Genomic DNA, 17,113 nt, shown 5'->3' with positions numbered 1-17,113 from the left:
ATATTATTCTCAACTCTTCACTTTCCCACTCCTTATACCCAATGTTACCAAAGCCTGTTATTTTGCCTTCATAACATCTTTCACATATGTCCCCTTTTCTCCTCTGACATTACCCAAATGCAGATCCCTTCACTCACACCTGGAGTATTAAAATAACCTGCTGGCTAGTCTCTTTGCCACAAGTCTCTCCCTACTCCACTCCATCCTTTCTTTTCTATGAAAGCAATCTTTCCAAAGCCCATGTTTGACCATGTCTCATACACACACACACACACACACACACACACACACACACACACACACACCAACCCAATAAACTCCAGTCTCCTTTTTTTCCTCCAGAGTCATATACAAAATACTGTTTACCATTCAAAGCCCTTCATAATCTGCCTCATTCCCCACCATTCCAATCTTCTTACACTTTACACTTCCCAACATAATCTGCAATCCAAGGACATTGGTTTTCTTGCTGTCCCTCAGATCTCCTAATCCCAAACCTGGAATGCTCTTTCTTTTCATCTCTTTCTCCTATATTCTCTGGCTTACCTCGAGTGCCAGATAATATCTTATCTTCTCTAGGAAGCCTTTCCTGATCTCCCTTTTAGTTCCTTCCCTCTATTGAATATTTCCAATTTGTCTATGGTTATTGTTTATATACTTGGAAAACTCGAGTTCAAATTCCATCTCAAATATTTACTAATTGTGTGACTCCAAAAAAGTAACTTAACCTCTTTTGGATTCATTTTTCTCATCTGCAAGATGAAGATAATAATGATACCTACATCTTCTCCTTGTGAGGGTCAGAGGGGATAACAGATCTAAAATACTTGGCAACCCTTAAATACCTGTAGAACTGCCAGCAATTAAATGTAATGATGGTGATGAAACTGGGCAAAACAACAAATTCATTTGAGTGGACAAATGGTAGTAAATCTCAAGGGAAATAAGGAGAAAAGAACAAATGAAGTTATTAGACTTTAAATATAAGGTAACGGTCATTAAAACATGTTAGTACTAGTTTAGAAAAGCAAACAGCAAGTTTATAAGTACAACAGACTAGATGATCAAGAAAGAAGTGATTAAAAATAGGTCAGTGTTTGATGAACCCAACCTACCTTATCTAATTTGACCGCTCTCCAGGCACTCCAAAAATCCACTCTAACCAGATTATTTTCTATTCCTCGAATCAATTCTATATTCTTCTCTACTCTGGCTTTCCTTGTGTTATTTCTTGATCTTAAAGCACTTCTATCTTCATCATATTTAATCTATTAAGATTAAATCCATAGTTTGAAACTGTTGAGATCCTTTCAGATCCCAACTGTGGTATCCACTGAGTGAGCTAATCCTCTCCTAGCTTTGTGCCATCTGCAGATTTGATAGGCATATTATTTATGTCTAAGTCATTCATAGATATGTTAAACTTCATAAGGCCAGAATTCCCTAGGATACTCCTACCTCTTCATTTTAAGAGTAGGTAAGGATTCAGAGAGGTTAGATGATTTATCTCAATTCACAATTCTAATAAATAAAACTAAATAATGAATCATTAATTCAAACCCAGATCTTCTGATTATTGCTTTAGTCAGTGTTTTTTACCTTGCTTGAGTATATTTCTGGATCTCTTATCTCTTTATTTTGCTCACTGTGATCATATAAACTACAAATACTTGACTATCTTATGACTTCTTTTTGTTCATCTATATAAAGCCTCCAGAGACACTCTACTTGATTTGTGTTTTGTGTATCCCAGGGCAATCTTAGGTCTCTCTGGCTCAATCTCCCTTTATTCTAGTGTCTTCCCTCTATTAATCATATCCTATTTATCTCATATATAGCTTTTCTATATAGTTATTTACATGATGTCTCTCTCAATAGATTTGAGCTCTTCAAGAGCAGGAACTGTCTTTTACCATTCTTTGTAACCCTAACACTTAGCACAGTGCCTAGCATAAAGTGAATACTTAATAGACTGACATACTTTCTATCTCTCATTTTTTGCTGCATGACTACCTTTCTTTTCTACTCATCTCTGATTCTTCTCACCTATCATAATTGGGAACATGCCACAGCCTTTTTATGCTCATAGTGGGAGTTTCTGTTGCCCTTCAGGGCTCATGTAATTATAATTATTATAAGATTTTGATGTTCTATGGATCATAGCCTTTCAGTGTTATATTGAGGTAAAAAAAAAAAAAGATAGGATCTTATAGGAAGGAATAGTTTGGGTATTATTGAAACAACTTCACATTTTTCCAAATGCCATCCAGACTACTATCCTCCAGCTCAATTCTGAACCTAATCTATTTCCTAGCTACAATAGCTGTTCAGAATATGTTAATTGATAGAATATCTCAGAGATTTAAAAATATATACTTTTAAAAATCTACAATTATACAACCACAGAGACATAACTGTCTATTTTTGGTGAAGCAGCCATCTTCTTGGGAGGTGAAAAGGATGGTAGCAATCATCACATGTGTTGTCATCGTCCTGCATTGTCACGATTTAATCATAGGTCTTCCTTGATTCCAAATCTAGAACTATATGCACAACACCATTATGCCTTTCCATTACTCAGTCACTCTGTAAACTTTTAGTAAGTGCTTGTTACCTACAGATCATCACATATTGAGTAATGTAAGAGAAATACAAAGGCTTGTCTCCCGTCTTTATGGAGTTTACAGACTAAAGAGATCAGACATCACACAAATAACTAAATGAACAAAATCACACAAACAGCCCACTAAAGAGTTGTGAAACACAGGTTTAATAGATACTGATACAGTATGTCCATCATGGTGTGTCAAACATGTTCTGTCTTAGTTCAAGAAGTAAATTACTCCATGAGGAGTAGCATCTTTATCTCTCAGAAGTACTTAGTCACATTCTCTCCAGAACTTGATTAGCACTATTCTTTTATTTATTTCCTTTTTTATTTTTCCCAAATACATATAAAAACAATTAATATTCAATTTTTAAATTTTTTAGTTCCAAATTCTCTCCCTCCTTCTCTGCCCCCCCACCACTGAGAAGGCAAACAATTTTATATAGATTATACATGTACAGAAATGTAAAATATATTTCCATGTTAGTCATGTTAGCATAACTCTTGAATTGGACACCAAAATCCCTGAGCCATAAAACAGAGCATTGAAGGTACCTGCTAAAAGAGATCCCAGGCATTCTCTCTCCTCTTGTGTCATGAACTCCTTTAAATCTGATGAAGCCTATGGACCCCCTTCTCAACATAAAATAAAATTAATAGATAATAAAGAAACCAGTTGTTGAAATACTATTATTAAAATATGTTAAGTCTTTTTTCTAAGACTCAGGTTAAAAACCTTTGAATTACTTCCACCTGTCATTATAGCAACAATAATAAATCACCTGTGCTTTTATGTCACTTTCCCTTAATTTTTTGCTTTTATAGGGCATCAAGTGACAATTCTGTTTGAAAGTGTCTTACAGTTGACCTTTGTAGTCAGACTATTTAGCAGACAATTGAAGTCTATAGTGATTCAATCATTTCTCTACCCTAAGAAAAAAAGCACATTTCTTTTGAATTCTGTTTATGTGTTTCTCCAAACGGAAAACCTTTAAATCTTATTTAAGTTCCTTATATTTTTCTTCTTGTTTTTTTCCTCTTACTTAGCTCTACATCCTTCATCTAAAACCTCCTCCCTCCCTGGTTATGGAAAAAATGGTCTACACAGGGTAAGTAAGATTTCTCTAGTTTTCCAGAGACAACATTAATTATTTCTTGTCTTGAAGGTTGATGGTTCAGATCAATCCAGTAATCATTTATTAAGCACCAATTATGTGAAACATTCTCTAATAGGTTTTGAGGAAACAAAAACAAACAAAACAGTCTTGCTCTTCTTAAATTTTAGATTAAATTGCTATGCAGTATTATTTCAATGCATCTTTGTGAGTAGTTAAAAATAATTTTAAAATTTTATTAATATCTTTCATTTTTCTACTACTTTCCCATAAATAGCCACATGTATACATTAAACCTTCCCTTGTGATAGCAATAAAAAATTTTTTTTTAAAAGCAAAACCTCCTGACCATGGGACTGTACCTGATAGTATATGCAGCATTCTTGTCCTCATTCCCCACTCCTTGTTCTCTCTCCCAACCAGTCCTTAACACTAAACTAAGAATAGGGAAATAGCTCGAATCATCTATCCTGAATGATGAGACTGGTCATTACCATAATTTTTGTTCAGCTGCTTTTTTTTATCTGGCTTTTATTTTCATTGTTATAACCATTATATATAGTGATTTTTAAATTGCCATGATCTTGAAAGTCTACTAGATCTACTTTGACTCTAAAACCTGGAGAAATTTCATTACTGAGAAAAGAAAAGAACATTAGCCTTCCACAGGAAGTTCAGTATAAAGAGAAGAAATCAAACATTCCTTTTATAAATATTTTTATAATTAGCAAGCAACCACTGAACAAAGAAATGTCATGTTATTACACTCTCCTGACATAAACAAAGGATGGATGTTAAACAGTTCCAATTGTGAAACTAAGTACGAAAATATATTTTTCTTTGTGACTAAGATCATTCATCTACCAAACATCATGGTTAGATTTCTTTTTACAGTCAGTAAGATTTCAAAGTGTGAGGAGAATAAGACAAGTAGAAAAATGAAGATGGTCTTAATTTGTGATGTATTCTTTTGAATTCAATCTCCTTTCCCTCTTTTCACCTCTCTCTCTGAAATATTACCATAAGATATTGTCTCATATATGTCTTTCCCCCACTGCAGCCTGTTTCTACTGATTTTGCCCAATACAATAGCTATGGTGATGTCAGTGGTGGGGTTCGAGGTAAGTCTTCCTACAATCAGTATTTTCTGATGTCTGTTGAATAGCTGTCATTCATGCTTTTCCCCATGGGAAATAGTTATTGAAATATAAAATTTTATTATAGAGAAATTGTTTTTGTTCTCTAAATAGTAAAACAATACATAGTGAGCTGACCTTAAAGTCAGGAAACTTTGGGTTCAAGTCTTACTTCTGATGTACTCTATTAGTCTCTGGGCTGATCTGTTAACTTCTCAGAAACACACACCTCTCTAAAAGTATGAGTTTCAGATCAAGTGCTATCTACAGAAAAAGTCCTCATCAGGAGTTTTTCATATGAATGAAATCATAGGCCAAGTTTAAAATATAGCTTTCATATGCATACATAATACATGTGTATGTGTGTAATCATATATACTTTATATTATGTATTACCAAACATATTTTATATTTGTAAGTTGAGAGAGAAAAATAAACATTACTTCAGATTTGGTTGAAATTATAAGGGGTAAATTTTATTATCATTATTTTCTTTGGTTTTGGAATAGTACACATGTGTCTGTTTTGGGGTGTTTTCTACTTGTGACAGATTATAAAAGCAAGAATTAGTTAGCATATTGATAATAACATTTTTATCTCTGTTAGCTAGTAAAACTAATACTGAAAAAATTCCATAGAAATGCTAATAGTATCAAGTGATGAAAACAAATTTGTTGGAATTTAGGTTGAACTATATTCTTTCTGTTAACAAGTTCACATTTTTCTGTTCTTATTCTAATGAGATTTCCTTTTCTTTTCCAGATTTCCAGGTACAGAGTGATTTTTCTTCCTCTGTGATAACATAAATACACCAGCCATCCTCCTATCCAATTGTGAAATGGTCCTTCATGGAACAATTTTTGTTAATGAGATATTGTTTTCTATTTGTCTACATGATTGAACCTAATCTTCAGTCTGTACTGGCAGAAGATAGTTGTAACTAATGCCACAGTATATCTTGGTAGTAAGTCACATATCAGACAAAGTAAAGCTTACATGTTTCTTCCTTTGGAAAGCCCCCTCCAGTGCTAAATTGTGTAAGCAATGAATATCCATCCCTTTTCTTTTTCTTTTAATGTTAATACTTGGCATCTGAACCTGGGGTCACTGGGCTTCCTCTCCATTGGCAAGTTCCAACAAAAAGAAGTTCATAAGGGGCTCCCTTGTTTTTTTATTCCATGAACCCTGTTATCCTGTGAATTTCCAATCTTTCACCATTCATATCTGTCTGTAAACGAAGAAATAGCTCATTTTTTAGCCCACAAAGGACATCCTTGAATTTTATTATTTAGGAGCAGTTTGCTTTCATGACAACACTTATTCTCAGAGTCCACACTTTCTAACACGGAGATGAGATACAAGTAAAAAAAACAGAAGGGAATGTGACATCAAAATCATAGTTCCAAAATGCATTTTTTTATCTTACGTGGAATAAAAGGCAGCAAAGTAACTTACTTCTGCTCGCTACATGTGTGCCTTTGAGCAACCCATTTCCCCCTTCTCTGGATCTGGGTTTTTTTTTTTTGTTTGTTTTTTTTTGTTTGTTTGTTTGTTTGCTTGCTTGTTTTGTTTTTGTTTTTGTTTTTGTTTTTGTCTTTTAAATTATTTGATTGGATGAGGTATTTTCAGAGATCCTCCCAGTCTTACCATTCTGCTCTTTGGTGATTTTGTGTGGATGAAGAGTGTTGTGTAGTGGATAGAGCACAGTACTGGGAATCAAGAGGATCAAGTTAAAATTCCACTCTAGACACTTACTAATTGTATGTCTTTAGGCAAACCACTTAACCTCTTTGTGCCTTAGTTTTATAATTTGTAAAACTAGTGAGCTGAATACAGTGACCTCAAATGTCTCTTCAAGCTCTAAATCTATGCTCATATGAGATCTGAATTCACAGGTCTAATACCTTGCAGATCTTAACAAATGCTTGTTAATTAACAGGAAATTGATAGAAGTATGATTTTCATGGAAGCACGAGATGGTTTCTAGCTCCTCTATAGGTAATTTAGAACATCAATACTTTTTTTGTTTAATTAAGGGAATTAGATTCTGTTTCTTGAAATTCTTTATTGAATTGATACTGAATATCTTTAAAGACAGGATCATTGGGATATGAGCAGAAAAATGGAAGAGACATATCCATAGTCCCTTTTTTTTTAAATGGTAGCTGAGATTTTCTTGGTGTAAACTGGCAGTGAGATTTTAAGAGTGAGAGAAGGAACTTGAGACATGAAACTCTCTTGCATTTTCATTATGCCTTGCATATGTTTCTATTCTGTATATCATCTTATGCCTCTGTGTTTGGTATAGACCCTCCCTGATGGCCACGTACCTGGAATGCGAATGGACAGAGGAGTGTCCATGCCTAATATGTTGGAGCCAAAGGTAAATACAGATATCATAGACTTTCCTTTGAGACACTGAGTTTTAATAAAAATTAAAAATTAAGAAAAAATGTTTTTAAAAACCTTCAGTATTTTAATCTTCTTACTCTTTACCATGCACAAAATCTACTCTATACCATACTTTCTTAAAGAATGGGCTTTGTCCCCAAATTATCTTATTCTAGATTTTAAGTCCCTTGGCAGTATGGGCCATGTCTTACTTATTATCTTTGACCACTATGCTACTATAATAGTCACTTAAGAAGTGTCATAAAATTTTTAAATAAATCAGTGAAAAAGCACTATACTATTTACAGATCTGATTTTACCTAGGGAATAATTTTAAGCACTTGCCATATGTTTCTAGAGAATCTACTAGACTACATATTATAAGCTGATACTGTTACTTCCTAAGAGGCATTTGTTTAATAAACAATTGGCTGACCCTTTCATCTGCAACAGTATCAGAATTATTTAGGATTATTAATTAATTATTTTAATTATTAATTAATTATCAATTATTATTAATTATTAAATTAATTGTAGATTAATTATTTTAGTCATTTTAATGTAAAGTCCTTAGTGATAAAACAAGATATCCAACTTGAGAACAGGTCCTACTGTTACCTTGAAATAGCAGGAAGGCAGCATTGTATCCCTGATCTAGGCAAGGAGAAACAGTATCTAGGAAATTGCATCTTTGAGAGAATCTTTTTTCAAACAAAGCTAAGACTAGTTACAGGTTCTCCATTAAAAAAAAAAAAATTAGTTTCCCAGAATGGCAAAAATTTGTGATGCAGACCAAAAAAATGTGTAGTATTTATTTTTTTTAGCCCCTCTTACTACTACCCTATCACCAGTTGAGGAGATAAATTATTTTTAAGATGATTGAAATCGCAGTAAGTTTGGTGGAATGTTGATTATCGATTGGCACGTTTAGAAAGTCTTTATACTTCAATATTTGGTGCATATAGTAAGTACTTAAGTGCTTGTTGATTGACTGACTGAATCAGCTATTCCTTTTAAAAGATTCATTCACAAAGATAATCCACCCCCAAATGAAAAGCAAAAAGCCAGGTTCTGAAGCATTGCTTCTGCCCTTATATGCATTTTCAGATTCAGATATTATCAACTATTTTTTTCTTTGTTGAATTTTGCCTTGATCTTCCTTCAGTGAGTTGTGTTGTAACCAGGCCTTCACAAGCCATTCCAAATATTGAGTTTAAAGTGCAAAACGAAAATAGAAACTCAGACCTGAACCAAAGAATAAAGTCATTTTCAATTTTGCAGTTATTGCCTTCTGTACCTGACCTAACAAATTTTCTTACTGAAGAAAAAAAATGGAAATGAAGCTAAGATGCTTTAACTGATTTGAGGTTTTAAAAACTACAAAGCTACAATTGTCTCCTTTACTTTTACAAACAATATGAAAATACTAACTCTGCTGTGGTCCATTTCCAAAATTTCTGAAGCTAGCAAAGAAATAAGTAACACTACAGTGAAATTATATTTCTCTGTTCCATTTGGAGGAGGAGGAAGGCTATTCCAAGGATATTCATGGGAAATCGAGTATATCTATAATGAATTCATTACAGAACATAAAATCTTATTACTAGTATACTAGTAATTGAAAAGGACACTTTCTGGATTAAAAATAAGGGCATACAATTTGAAGTATGGGGAGGGAAAATAGATACCTAGCCTCTTGCAGTACAAATTAAACTTTTTTTTTAATGTAACTAACTATTAACAGATTTTCCCGTATGAAATGCTCATGGTGACCAACAGAGGGCGGAATAAAATACTAAGAGATGTAGACAGAACCAGACTTGAGGTAAGAACAAGTTTCCTTGTTACTATTTGTCTTTTTTTCTCCTTCTTATCTTCTTCTCTTCCTCTTCTTCCCCCCACCCTGTTCCCATCTAAAAGAAAAACAAAACAAAACAAAAATCTTAGCTGTTTTGCAAAAGAGAAAAAATAGTGCTCTGCAATTTGTAGGTGATTCTAAAATTTGGAAGAAAACTCCAATTTGCAGATAAGAGATTTACATGGAAAGTGATATTTGTGACCATAAAAGCCAGCTAGATTTTGGCCTCTTTAAATTTCATTGGTCCAACTGGCTGTTAGTATTGACAAAAGGGTAAAGAAACAAACATAATTCTAAATCATAAAGACCAAAAACAGCTAAAATGTGACCCTCCAGAGGCTGTACAGACTGGATGATAATGATGGAGTTAACTTGATGGAGGCAAAACCTTGTACATTTATGGCTGATATACTGAGGAAATGTATATAAATATTTTTGCAAATTTTAAAGGGAAAGGGATTGGATCTGTGATTTCTTCAATATAAGGAACTTTAAGGTAAAAAACCTTTTTCTACCAATTCAGGTCAACATCTTCTCTAAAACAATTTTTTATTGTAATAATTATTAGTTTTTTAAAAACTATCAAGAATTTCTGTTTTTCTCTCTCATTTCTGCTCCACACACTGTAGGGATCTCTTGTAATAAATATGCATGAAACCTATAGTTTTACAGAGTTGCTAGAGCACTCAGAAGTTAAATGATTTGGCCAGAGTCAAACAACCAGTAAGTATCAGAGGCCATATTGAAGCCAGATCATCCTGGCTTTGGAGTCGAGTCCCTTTACACTGTATCACACTTCTTTTTGTAACCTTCAAAGCTGTAGAGAAATGTTGATCTCTTATTATTATTATTCACTACTACTTAGCTCTTCCTGATGCTACTATCTATTTAGAAAAATGGAATTTACTTGTTAGCACTACTGTCTATCTACCCAGGTTACTTATACCTTCGGAATCTAATACTTAACGTGCAACAAGAAAATTGGATTTACACACATATATTATATCTAGGTTATACTGTAACACATGTAAAATGTATGATATTGCCTGTCATCTAGGGGAGGGAGTAGAGAGAGGGAGGGGAAAATCTGGAAAAATGAATACAAGGGATAATGTTATAAAAAAAAATTACTCATGCATATATACTGTCAAAAAAATTTTATAATTATAAAATTAAAAAATAATAATAAAATATTTTTTAAGATGGAATTTATTCAGTAGTTACATTGGCCTGATTATGAAAGGGAACTGTAGCTGAGAAGCAAGCTCTATAAAATGAATTATTATTGGAAAAACAGACCCAGAAAAGAACAATAATGAATTCTTATAGAGATGCTAAAATCTTGGTTTACATACAGTTGTAATCTTTTGTGGCAATGGCAGCTCAAATGTTAAAATGAGCTCAGAATTAAAGGGTGTGGAAGGGGAGATATTGATTTCACCCAGGGAATGTTAAGGCATGCTTCTTTACACTGTGGAAGTCCCCACATTCCATATTAAAAGTGTTGTTTGGGCACACATGCCTATGGCGGCTGTTTGTATTTATCCAAATGACTGATTTCAATCAAGAAAACCTATGTATGTTGGCAGAAAAGTTTGCAATTTTCTCAGCCTGAGGGCAGCCACCTGTGTAAAGTAAACTGTCATCCCATGAAGTAGCAGTTGATCAACAGGCATTAGAGAATATCTACCCTGTGTCATGTGCTATACTAGGCACCAGAAATACAAGATCAAACACCAGCTCCTCAGCGGCAGTATCATCCTAAGTTTCACAAATGTCTTACTAGCTATTTTTAGAATGAATAATCTAATGCACAGATAGAAGCAAAAATCACTCTGCATTACCAGACTCTCTAAGAAAACCAGCATGAAGGGCTAAAATAAAACTACAAATTTCTATAATAACATTACCCAGGCCACTAGAATTTTCTTTAGTGACAGAGGAGGGGATACCACTCTAGTGTTTTTATACGAGCGCCCAGAACTGAGCCTTGTTCATTTCTCTCTTGTCCAGCGCCATTTGGCACCTGAAGTGTTTCGAGAAATATTTGGAATGTCAATACAGGAGTTTGACAAGTTACCTCTTTGGAGACGCAATGATATGAAGAAAAAAGCAAAACTCTTCTAAGTCACATATGCCACCAATTTGAAAAGTTAATGAAGATGCTGCATAGGATATAGTATTAAACAACGGCCACGTTTGATTGGAGAACTTACAAACTACTTCTCCACAGCAACAACAAAAAGGGAAAAATCTGATTGAGGCACCCGCGATCTAAGCATTGGCCTATCAACAGCAACACTTGCCAAGAAGCAATGGGGTGGAACTTTATATGTTCCAAAACTTGACAGTAGTTTTCATGTGTGACCTTTTTACATTATCTTCTATACATGATTTGAGCCACTTTCTTATTTCATTTCCCTTTAACTGTTGTCCAAAATACAACAGACTTTTTTGGTTAAGCCAGGAAGTGCCCTTAAGATGCTGAATGGGGGAAAAAGTAGTTATAACTCCAAAAAATGATTAAACATATTACAGTACTGTGGTTAAGGGGAAAAAAACCAACAACAACCTGTGTAACATATCCAAATGGTAACATTAGTCATATTGCACACACATTTCTTAATTGGCTTCATTTAAAAGTGCCCATTCTGTAGCTGTAGTAGAAATGAAAGAGGCAGACACCTGAGTAAACTACTCCATTGGGCTGCTTACCAATGGAATGATTTTAAATGTGCTCCTCACTCTCTGCTGCATATATTTGCTAGGATGTGGTTGGTGAATTTCTGTGCTTTTGTAAACAGCATTTCTCCCTCCTCACTTTCTTTTTCTTTTCTTTTTTCTTTTTTTTTTTTTTTTTTTTTTTTTTTTTGCTTCAGATAATTTGGCTTATGCTTAACCTACCCAGCAAAGGCAAGTAGCAAACCCTGAACCCAGCTTGCAAAAAGAGAGGAAGGAAAGCTCTCCTTCAGATTGACCTGGGTTACATTCTTTTTGAGAGACTCATGCCACCAAGTTGCCCCAGGAAGCACACCATCTTATAGAAAATAACACTTCATGTTCTTTTGCCAATGCAAATGTGCTAGCCTGGCATCTTCCATATAGTATGTGACACATATCATATATCAAGCCGAAGGTCATTTCAACCATAGTCTAAGGAAGAATATGTTTTCTCTCATCTTTGTAGTTGCAAAACAGAGAGCTTCGAATTGACTCAATTAAAGGTGAGAAAGAGGAAGTTGGCTTTCCTTTGTGTCTTCTACTATTGAAGTCAAGGTTTACTGAATAGAATTTTTGAATCATGTGCTTCAAAAAGCTCATTTCTGCATGAATGTTCTACTTTTTGAAGGATATGTCAATGAAATGTACAGAGGGACAAGTCATTTCTATGGAAGGATGAGTCCAATTTTCTATCCCCTGGTGAAAAGCAAAATGAGATAAGAGCCTTTTTATCTTATATTGGCACATGGAAGCCTCTTTCTAATGGTGCACTTATATTATTACCCATCTCTTGCTTTGAGTGACGTCCAAATTCTGACTGCAGAGCAAAAAAAAATTAAGATAACTTTGTAACTTGACAGATCAAACCATTCGGCCTTTGATGTTCAAAGTCTTGTAAGAGGAGATTTTATATATATATATATATATATATATATATATATATCTTAAAATGGGATTCCAGGGATCCCCTTGAAACTTAAATACAACTTAGTCAAACTACCTGATCACCTTAGATCACTCACACTGAACAAGAGCCACTCAAATTTGGCTCATTGCCCCTGGTCTCCACTGAAACCACTGGTGCAGGAGTCAAAACATAACTTTGAAAGTCCCTATAGAAACCAAAGGAAATATGTTTGAGTTGCTCTGCAAGAATGCCATTTTTGGCAAAAGAATAGTTTCTTCTCTTGACACCATTTTGGGAATAATATTAGTTGTCTGTTAAGCAGCCAATGGTGAAAACAAGTAGATTTGTTTTCCAAATGGGCACTGTTTGTAAGGTTACAAGGGGAAGTGTTATGTGGGTACAACACACTTAATTGTACTAGGTGCTATAATAGGGAGTAGAATCCATGTTTAGTGGTCTTTTTTTATTTACTAACCTAGTTGAAGCCATCTAATTTTATTGTACCTTCAGAATCATGAAGTGAATATTCAAGGACCGTTCTTGCATATATGTGTCTATATGTGTATGTGTATGTATATCTTAAATCTACTAAATCATTTAACAAATTGTTCCCATGGTAGTCATACTGGGTTATTTTTTTTTTTAATGAAAATTTCTGCCTTCATTTTTGCCCTTGAAGCATTCAGTGCTTTATTACCTACTGTAGTGAAAATGTCTATTGCTGTCATCTCTCTGAACTCTCATGACTGCAACCCTTGCCAAAATCCTTTTTCATACTTTATTGTCTCTTGATCTTCTCTGGCAAAGCAAGCTGTCTAGTGTTTTGTGCTCTTTCATAGTCCTACATGGCTTTTTTTTTTAACTAGGAGGGAAATATTCCCAAAGTGTAGCCATCAAAATAAATGAGGAAACCTACTTGGGTAAAATTCCAATCCTTTGACTTTCATATTATTTTTCATCCAAAAAAAAAAATAGTGGCTCTTAATAATTTTATATTCTTAGCACTTATAACATAAAAACGTACTTGCAAGCCAAATAATTGTACATTTAGAAAAGAAAAAGAAAAATTAAGGTGCCTGGAAACTGTAGGCATAGATAAGTAATTTGAACTTGGGCCATGTAGGTAAGATGCTATAGAATTACAAAATGTGAGAGCTAGAGGGGACCTTTGATAACATTTAATCCAGGCTTTTCATTGTATAGATTAGAAACTGAAACCCCCTAAAAGATTGTATGGTTTGTCCAATATCACACAACTTGCTGAAATTGGAAAGTTAAACTAAGACAAGAACCCAAGACATCTCAGACCTCATGTTCTTTCTTCTGGACGATACTGCCATTGATTGTTTATTTTAGGTAGATCCTACATCCAGACCTGAAAAGGCATTTTCCATCTCATTCATTTGCTACTGATAATATTAACTGGAGCAGAAGACACCCCCACATACACAACATGTGCACGCACACACACCAAAATTACCTGCCAAAGAACTTGATAGCCTCCTATCTTTAGGCAAAGCTGCCCTTTGATCTAGAGAGTGAGACTTAGAAACCTAAACTTCATAATAATAAAATGCATTTTAGGCTAGGGAGCTAATAAAATTACTATAGGGTGGGAATGGGGCCAGTCTAGTTCATGTAACTGTCACATCATATGTGTGGACTTATAAGTTTCATTAAAAATAAGTCTAGCATGCACACCTTCAAGACACCCAGGCCACAATATAGAATGCAGCTGGGCTCTGTTAAAAGCAAACCCTGTATTGTCTATGACACTATTTATATAATATGTAAATTAGGGGTAAATATTCACTTTACAGAAAAAAAGTTTGATATTAGATGCATTTAATTGTCAACTTTCCTTGATTTGTTTTCAAAATATTCTTAGATTTATGACCATCTGATCTACATATATCTTTTCAGGAATGCATCTATTATGCAAAGTGAGGCATACTTTAGAAGTGAATCACTAACTAAATTGTATGGTTCTTTTAAATGAACTTAAGAAGGTTCAAAGTAAGACTTAGTCTTCCTTACCAATGGTGTCTTTTAAAACAGATTATAATGATTGGAAGAGTGTTAGAAGACTGCAGCAATATATTTGTTTCTTTTTTTAGCTTGGGACTAGTTGTGAAGTGCTCTTAATATATTTTTTTTTCCTGCATTGAGCTCTGTTGAATCACTTCTTCCTCAAAGCAAAGGAACAGTGCTAAAATTGGCAAGTTAATAAGATGTGAGAAGTAATTCTGTGTCTTTGATGTTCCCTGGTCACCTTCACTCAGAAGACTATATATTTCAAATTGGTTTTCTTCTGATACAGGAATTGTGGCCATTATCTTGTGACTACTCTCATCCCTTAGACTGGTGAGGTCAGTCATCTTTACCAGCAATTTATGGCAGATTGGCTGGTAATGTTTATAAAACTTTAATCCTATTTCATGACTCTTTGAAGCAAATACTTTTTTCTAAAGAATTGCTTCTCTTGGATACTGTTAAGCTTTTGCAAGTTTGAAAAATTCAAGTCACTTTTGATTAGATAGATCTTTCTAAAACCCGTTTGAGACAACACCTTGTCATCATTTAAATTAGGAGAATGGCAGGCAACTTTTCCAGGCTGTATGCTTTTGTATACATTTTCCTTATCAACAAGAAGGATGCTGAAAGGAAAATAAATTTCATGTCACCAACCTATCTGTACCCTTTGTGGGAAATATGTCTGGAGCCAATCCAGTTTTTACAAATCAGTTACTCTTTTTCATCAGTGCTTGTTTACTCTACACTCAATTGCTTTTTCTGAATATTTGATACCTGGATATTGTCTTTGCTCTCTTTTTCTTCCCATACATTAAAAAAAAAAATGCAGTGTGGTTCTTTCTGTGGAAATGGGCATTTTGTTTTAAAGATCCAGATGCTTCTTATTGCTGTGAAATTGTCTGTGTTCCCTTACAAAAACATTTCTAATATAGTTATTAAAAGAGTTTTTATTATTTCTAATATAAAGAAAATTATTTTGGTCAGAATAAGTCTGCCCATAATAAGAACTACTGAATTTCTTGTTGTGAAAGAAAGATCACTTGAGGAGAGGGTACAAAAGCAATCATTGCTTTCTCAGACACTGTCCAAGAGGCAATAGATAAAACCAAGAATCATTCTTTACCCCATAATTTGAATTTTAACTTGTCCCAGTTTGATTTATGATTAAGTTCATCAAGCAGATTTAGATAGAAACATTCCTTGAAATAACTGATATATATGCAGTTCTAAATTCAATTCAAGTGCTTATTTTAAGATACTTCAGATCTTTGGAAAATGATAGCTACCATTAGACTGCATTTTTCCCTAACGTGTCTCCCCAAACTGTTAATGAACCATGGTATTATGTTTTTAAAAGTCAACATTCAAAATGATTGCAATCCCTCTATTATAATTTTTATTTCACTTCGGGAAGTAAGATAAGAATATCGTTAAACTTTGTTCTACCCATGGAAATGAATTTGTTATTCTTAATATAAATGTCCAATAATGTATGTGATTTCTGTAAGTTGCTAAAAAATTCTGTGCATGAGAGCCCTCAAAAATTACTTCTATTTTGTTTTTTTGTTTTTGGGTTTTTTTTTTAAGGTTAAAGGAATTTTTTTCCCCATTTTCCCCTTCCTTCTTCCAAAAATATTCAAACAAGTATTTGAAAGACTTCCTTTTGGGGGGGGGAATAAAAAAAGAAAAAAGAAAGAAATGTGTGTTGTGTCTCCTGTGAAAGTGAATTGTCTGTCTGCCACTGAGTACTCAATGCTTGTATGCAGAGTGAAGAGTCAGCCTGCCATTCTCTGGGTTGCTGTTCTGTACAATTATGATCTTCTCCACTTTTCCTGTTGCAAGCAGCACATATTGCACTCCTATGCCACTGTAATCTGCATCACTGTTGTACTCAGAACAAGTCAATGAATAAAGTTTTGTGCTTTATTCTTAAATATGGATGAACTTTGTTTTATTTCTCTTTTGGTCATTTCCCTCAAAGGGGCTATTGTTTGGTGGAAGGATGGATTCCAGACACACTAAAGTCTTCCTTCTTCAGATCTAAGACAAACACAACTCCCAAATCCATTGATGTTTGAAACACAAGAGACATAGAAAGAGATACAGCAAGGATATATTCTGATGGAAATGGAACTCTTCAACAAAGAGAAGATCTAATTCAGTTCCAATTGATGGACAGACTCAGCTACACCCACAGAAGGAACACTGGGAAATAAGTGTAAACTGTTTGCACTTTTGTTTTTCTTCCCAAGTTATTTTTACCTTCTGAATCCAATCCTTCCTGTGCAACAAGAAATTTGGTTCTACACACATATATTGTATCTAGGATATACTATAACACAT

The 17,113-nt window shown here is 34.1% G+C and overlaps 1 protein-coding gene across 5 annotated transcripts in view; it reads left to right on the top strand.

The window, feature by feature from the left end:
- The window catches only part of ABLIM1 (actin binding LIM protein 1), a 389,888-nt gene extending 373,184 nt beyond the window's left edge, over nucleotides 1-16,704 (top strand). For 3 of the 5 annotated variants that reach the window (XM_074295681.1, XM_074295679.1, XM_074295680.1), the window contains exons 18-20: nucleotides 3,656-3,717; nucleotides 4,784-4,844; nucleotides 5,622-6,270. In XM_074295681.1, the coding sequence (XP_074151782.1) occupies nucleotides 3,656-3,717; nucleotides 4,784-4,844; nucleotides 5,622-5,665 (167 nt within the window). In that variant the 3' untranslated portion in view covers nucleotides 5,666-6,270. Of the gene's footprint in view, nucleotides 1-3,655; nucleotides 3,718-4,783; nucleotides 4,845-5,621; nucleotides 6,271-7,167; nucleotides 7,243-8,994; nucleotides 9,076-11,121 lie in introns of those variants that run through there. The other 2 variants (XM_074295682.1, XM_074295684.1) reach the window with 1 other exon arrangement.
- Nucleotides 16,705-17,113: the final 409 nt, after the last annotated feature.

This window comes from Sminthopsis crassicaudata, chromosome 2 (assembly GCF_048593235.1).
Source record: "Sminthopsis crassicaudata isolate SCR6 chromosome 2, ASM4859323v1, whole genome shotgun sequence".
Classification (NCBI taxonomy): Eukaryota; Metazoa; Chordata; class Mammalia; order Dasyuromorphia; family Dasyuridae; genus Sminthopsis; species Sminthopsis crassicaudata.
Note: the sequence above shows the minus strand (reverse complement) of the source record. Positions and strands in the feature narration are given on the sequence as shown.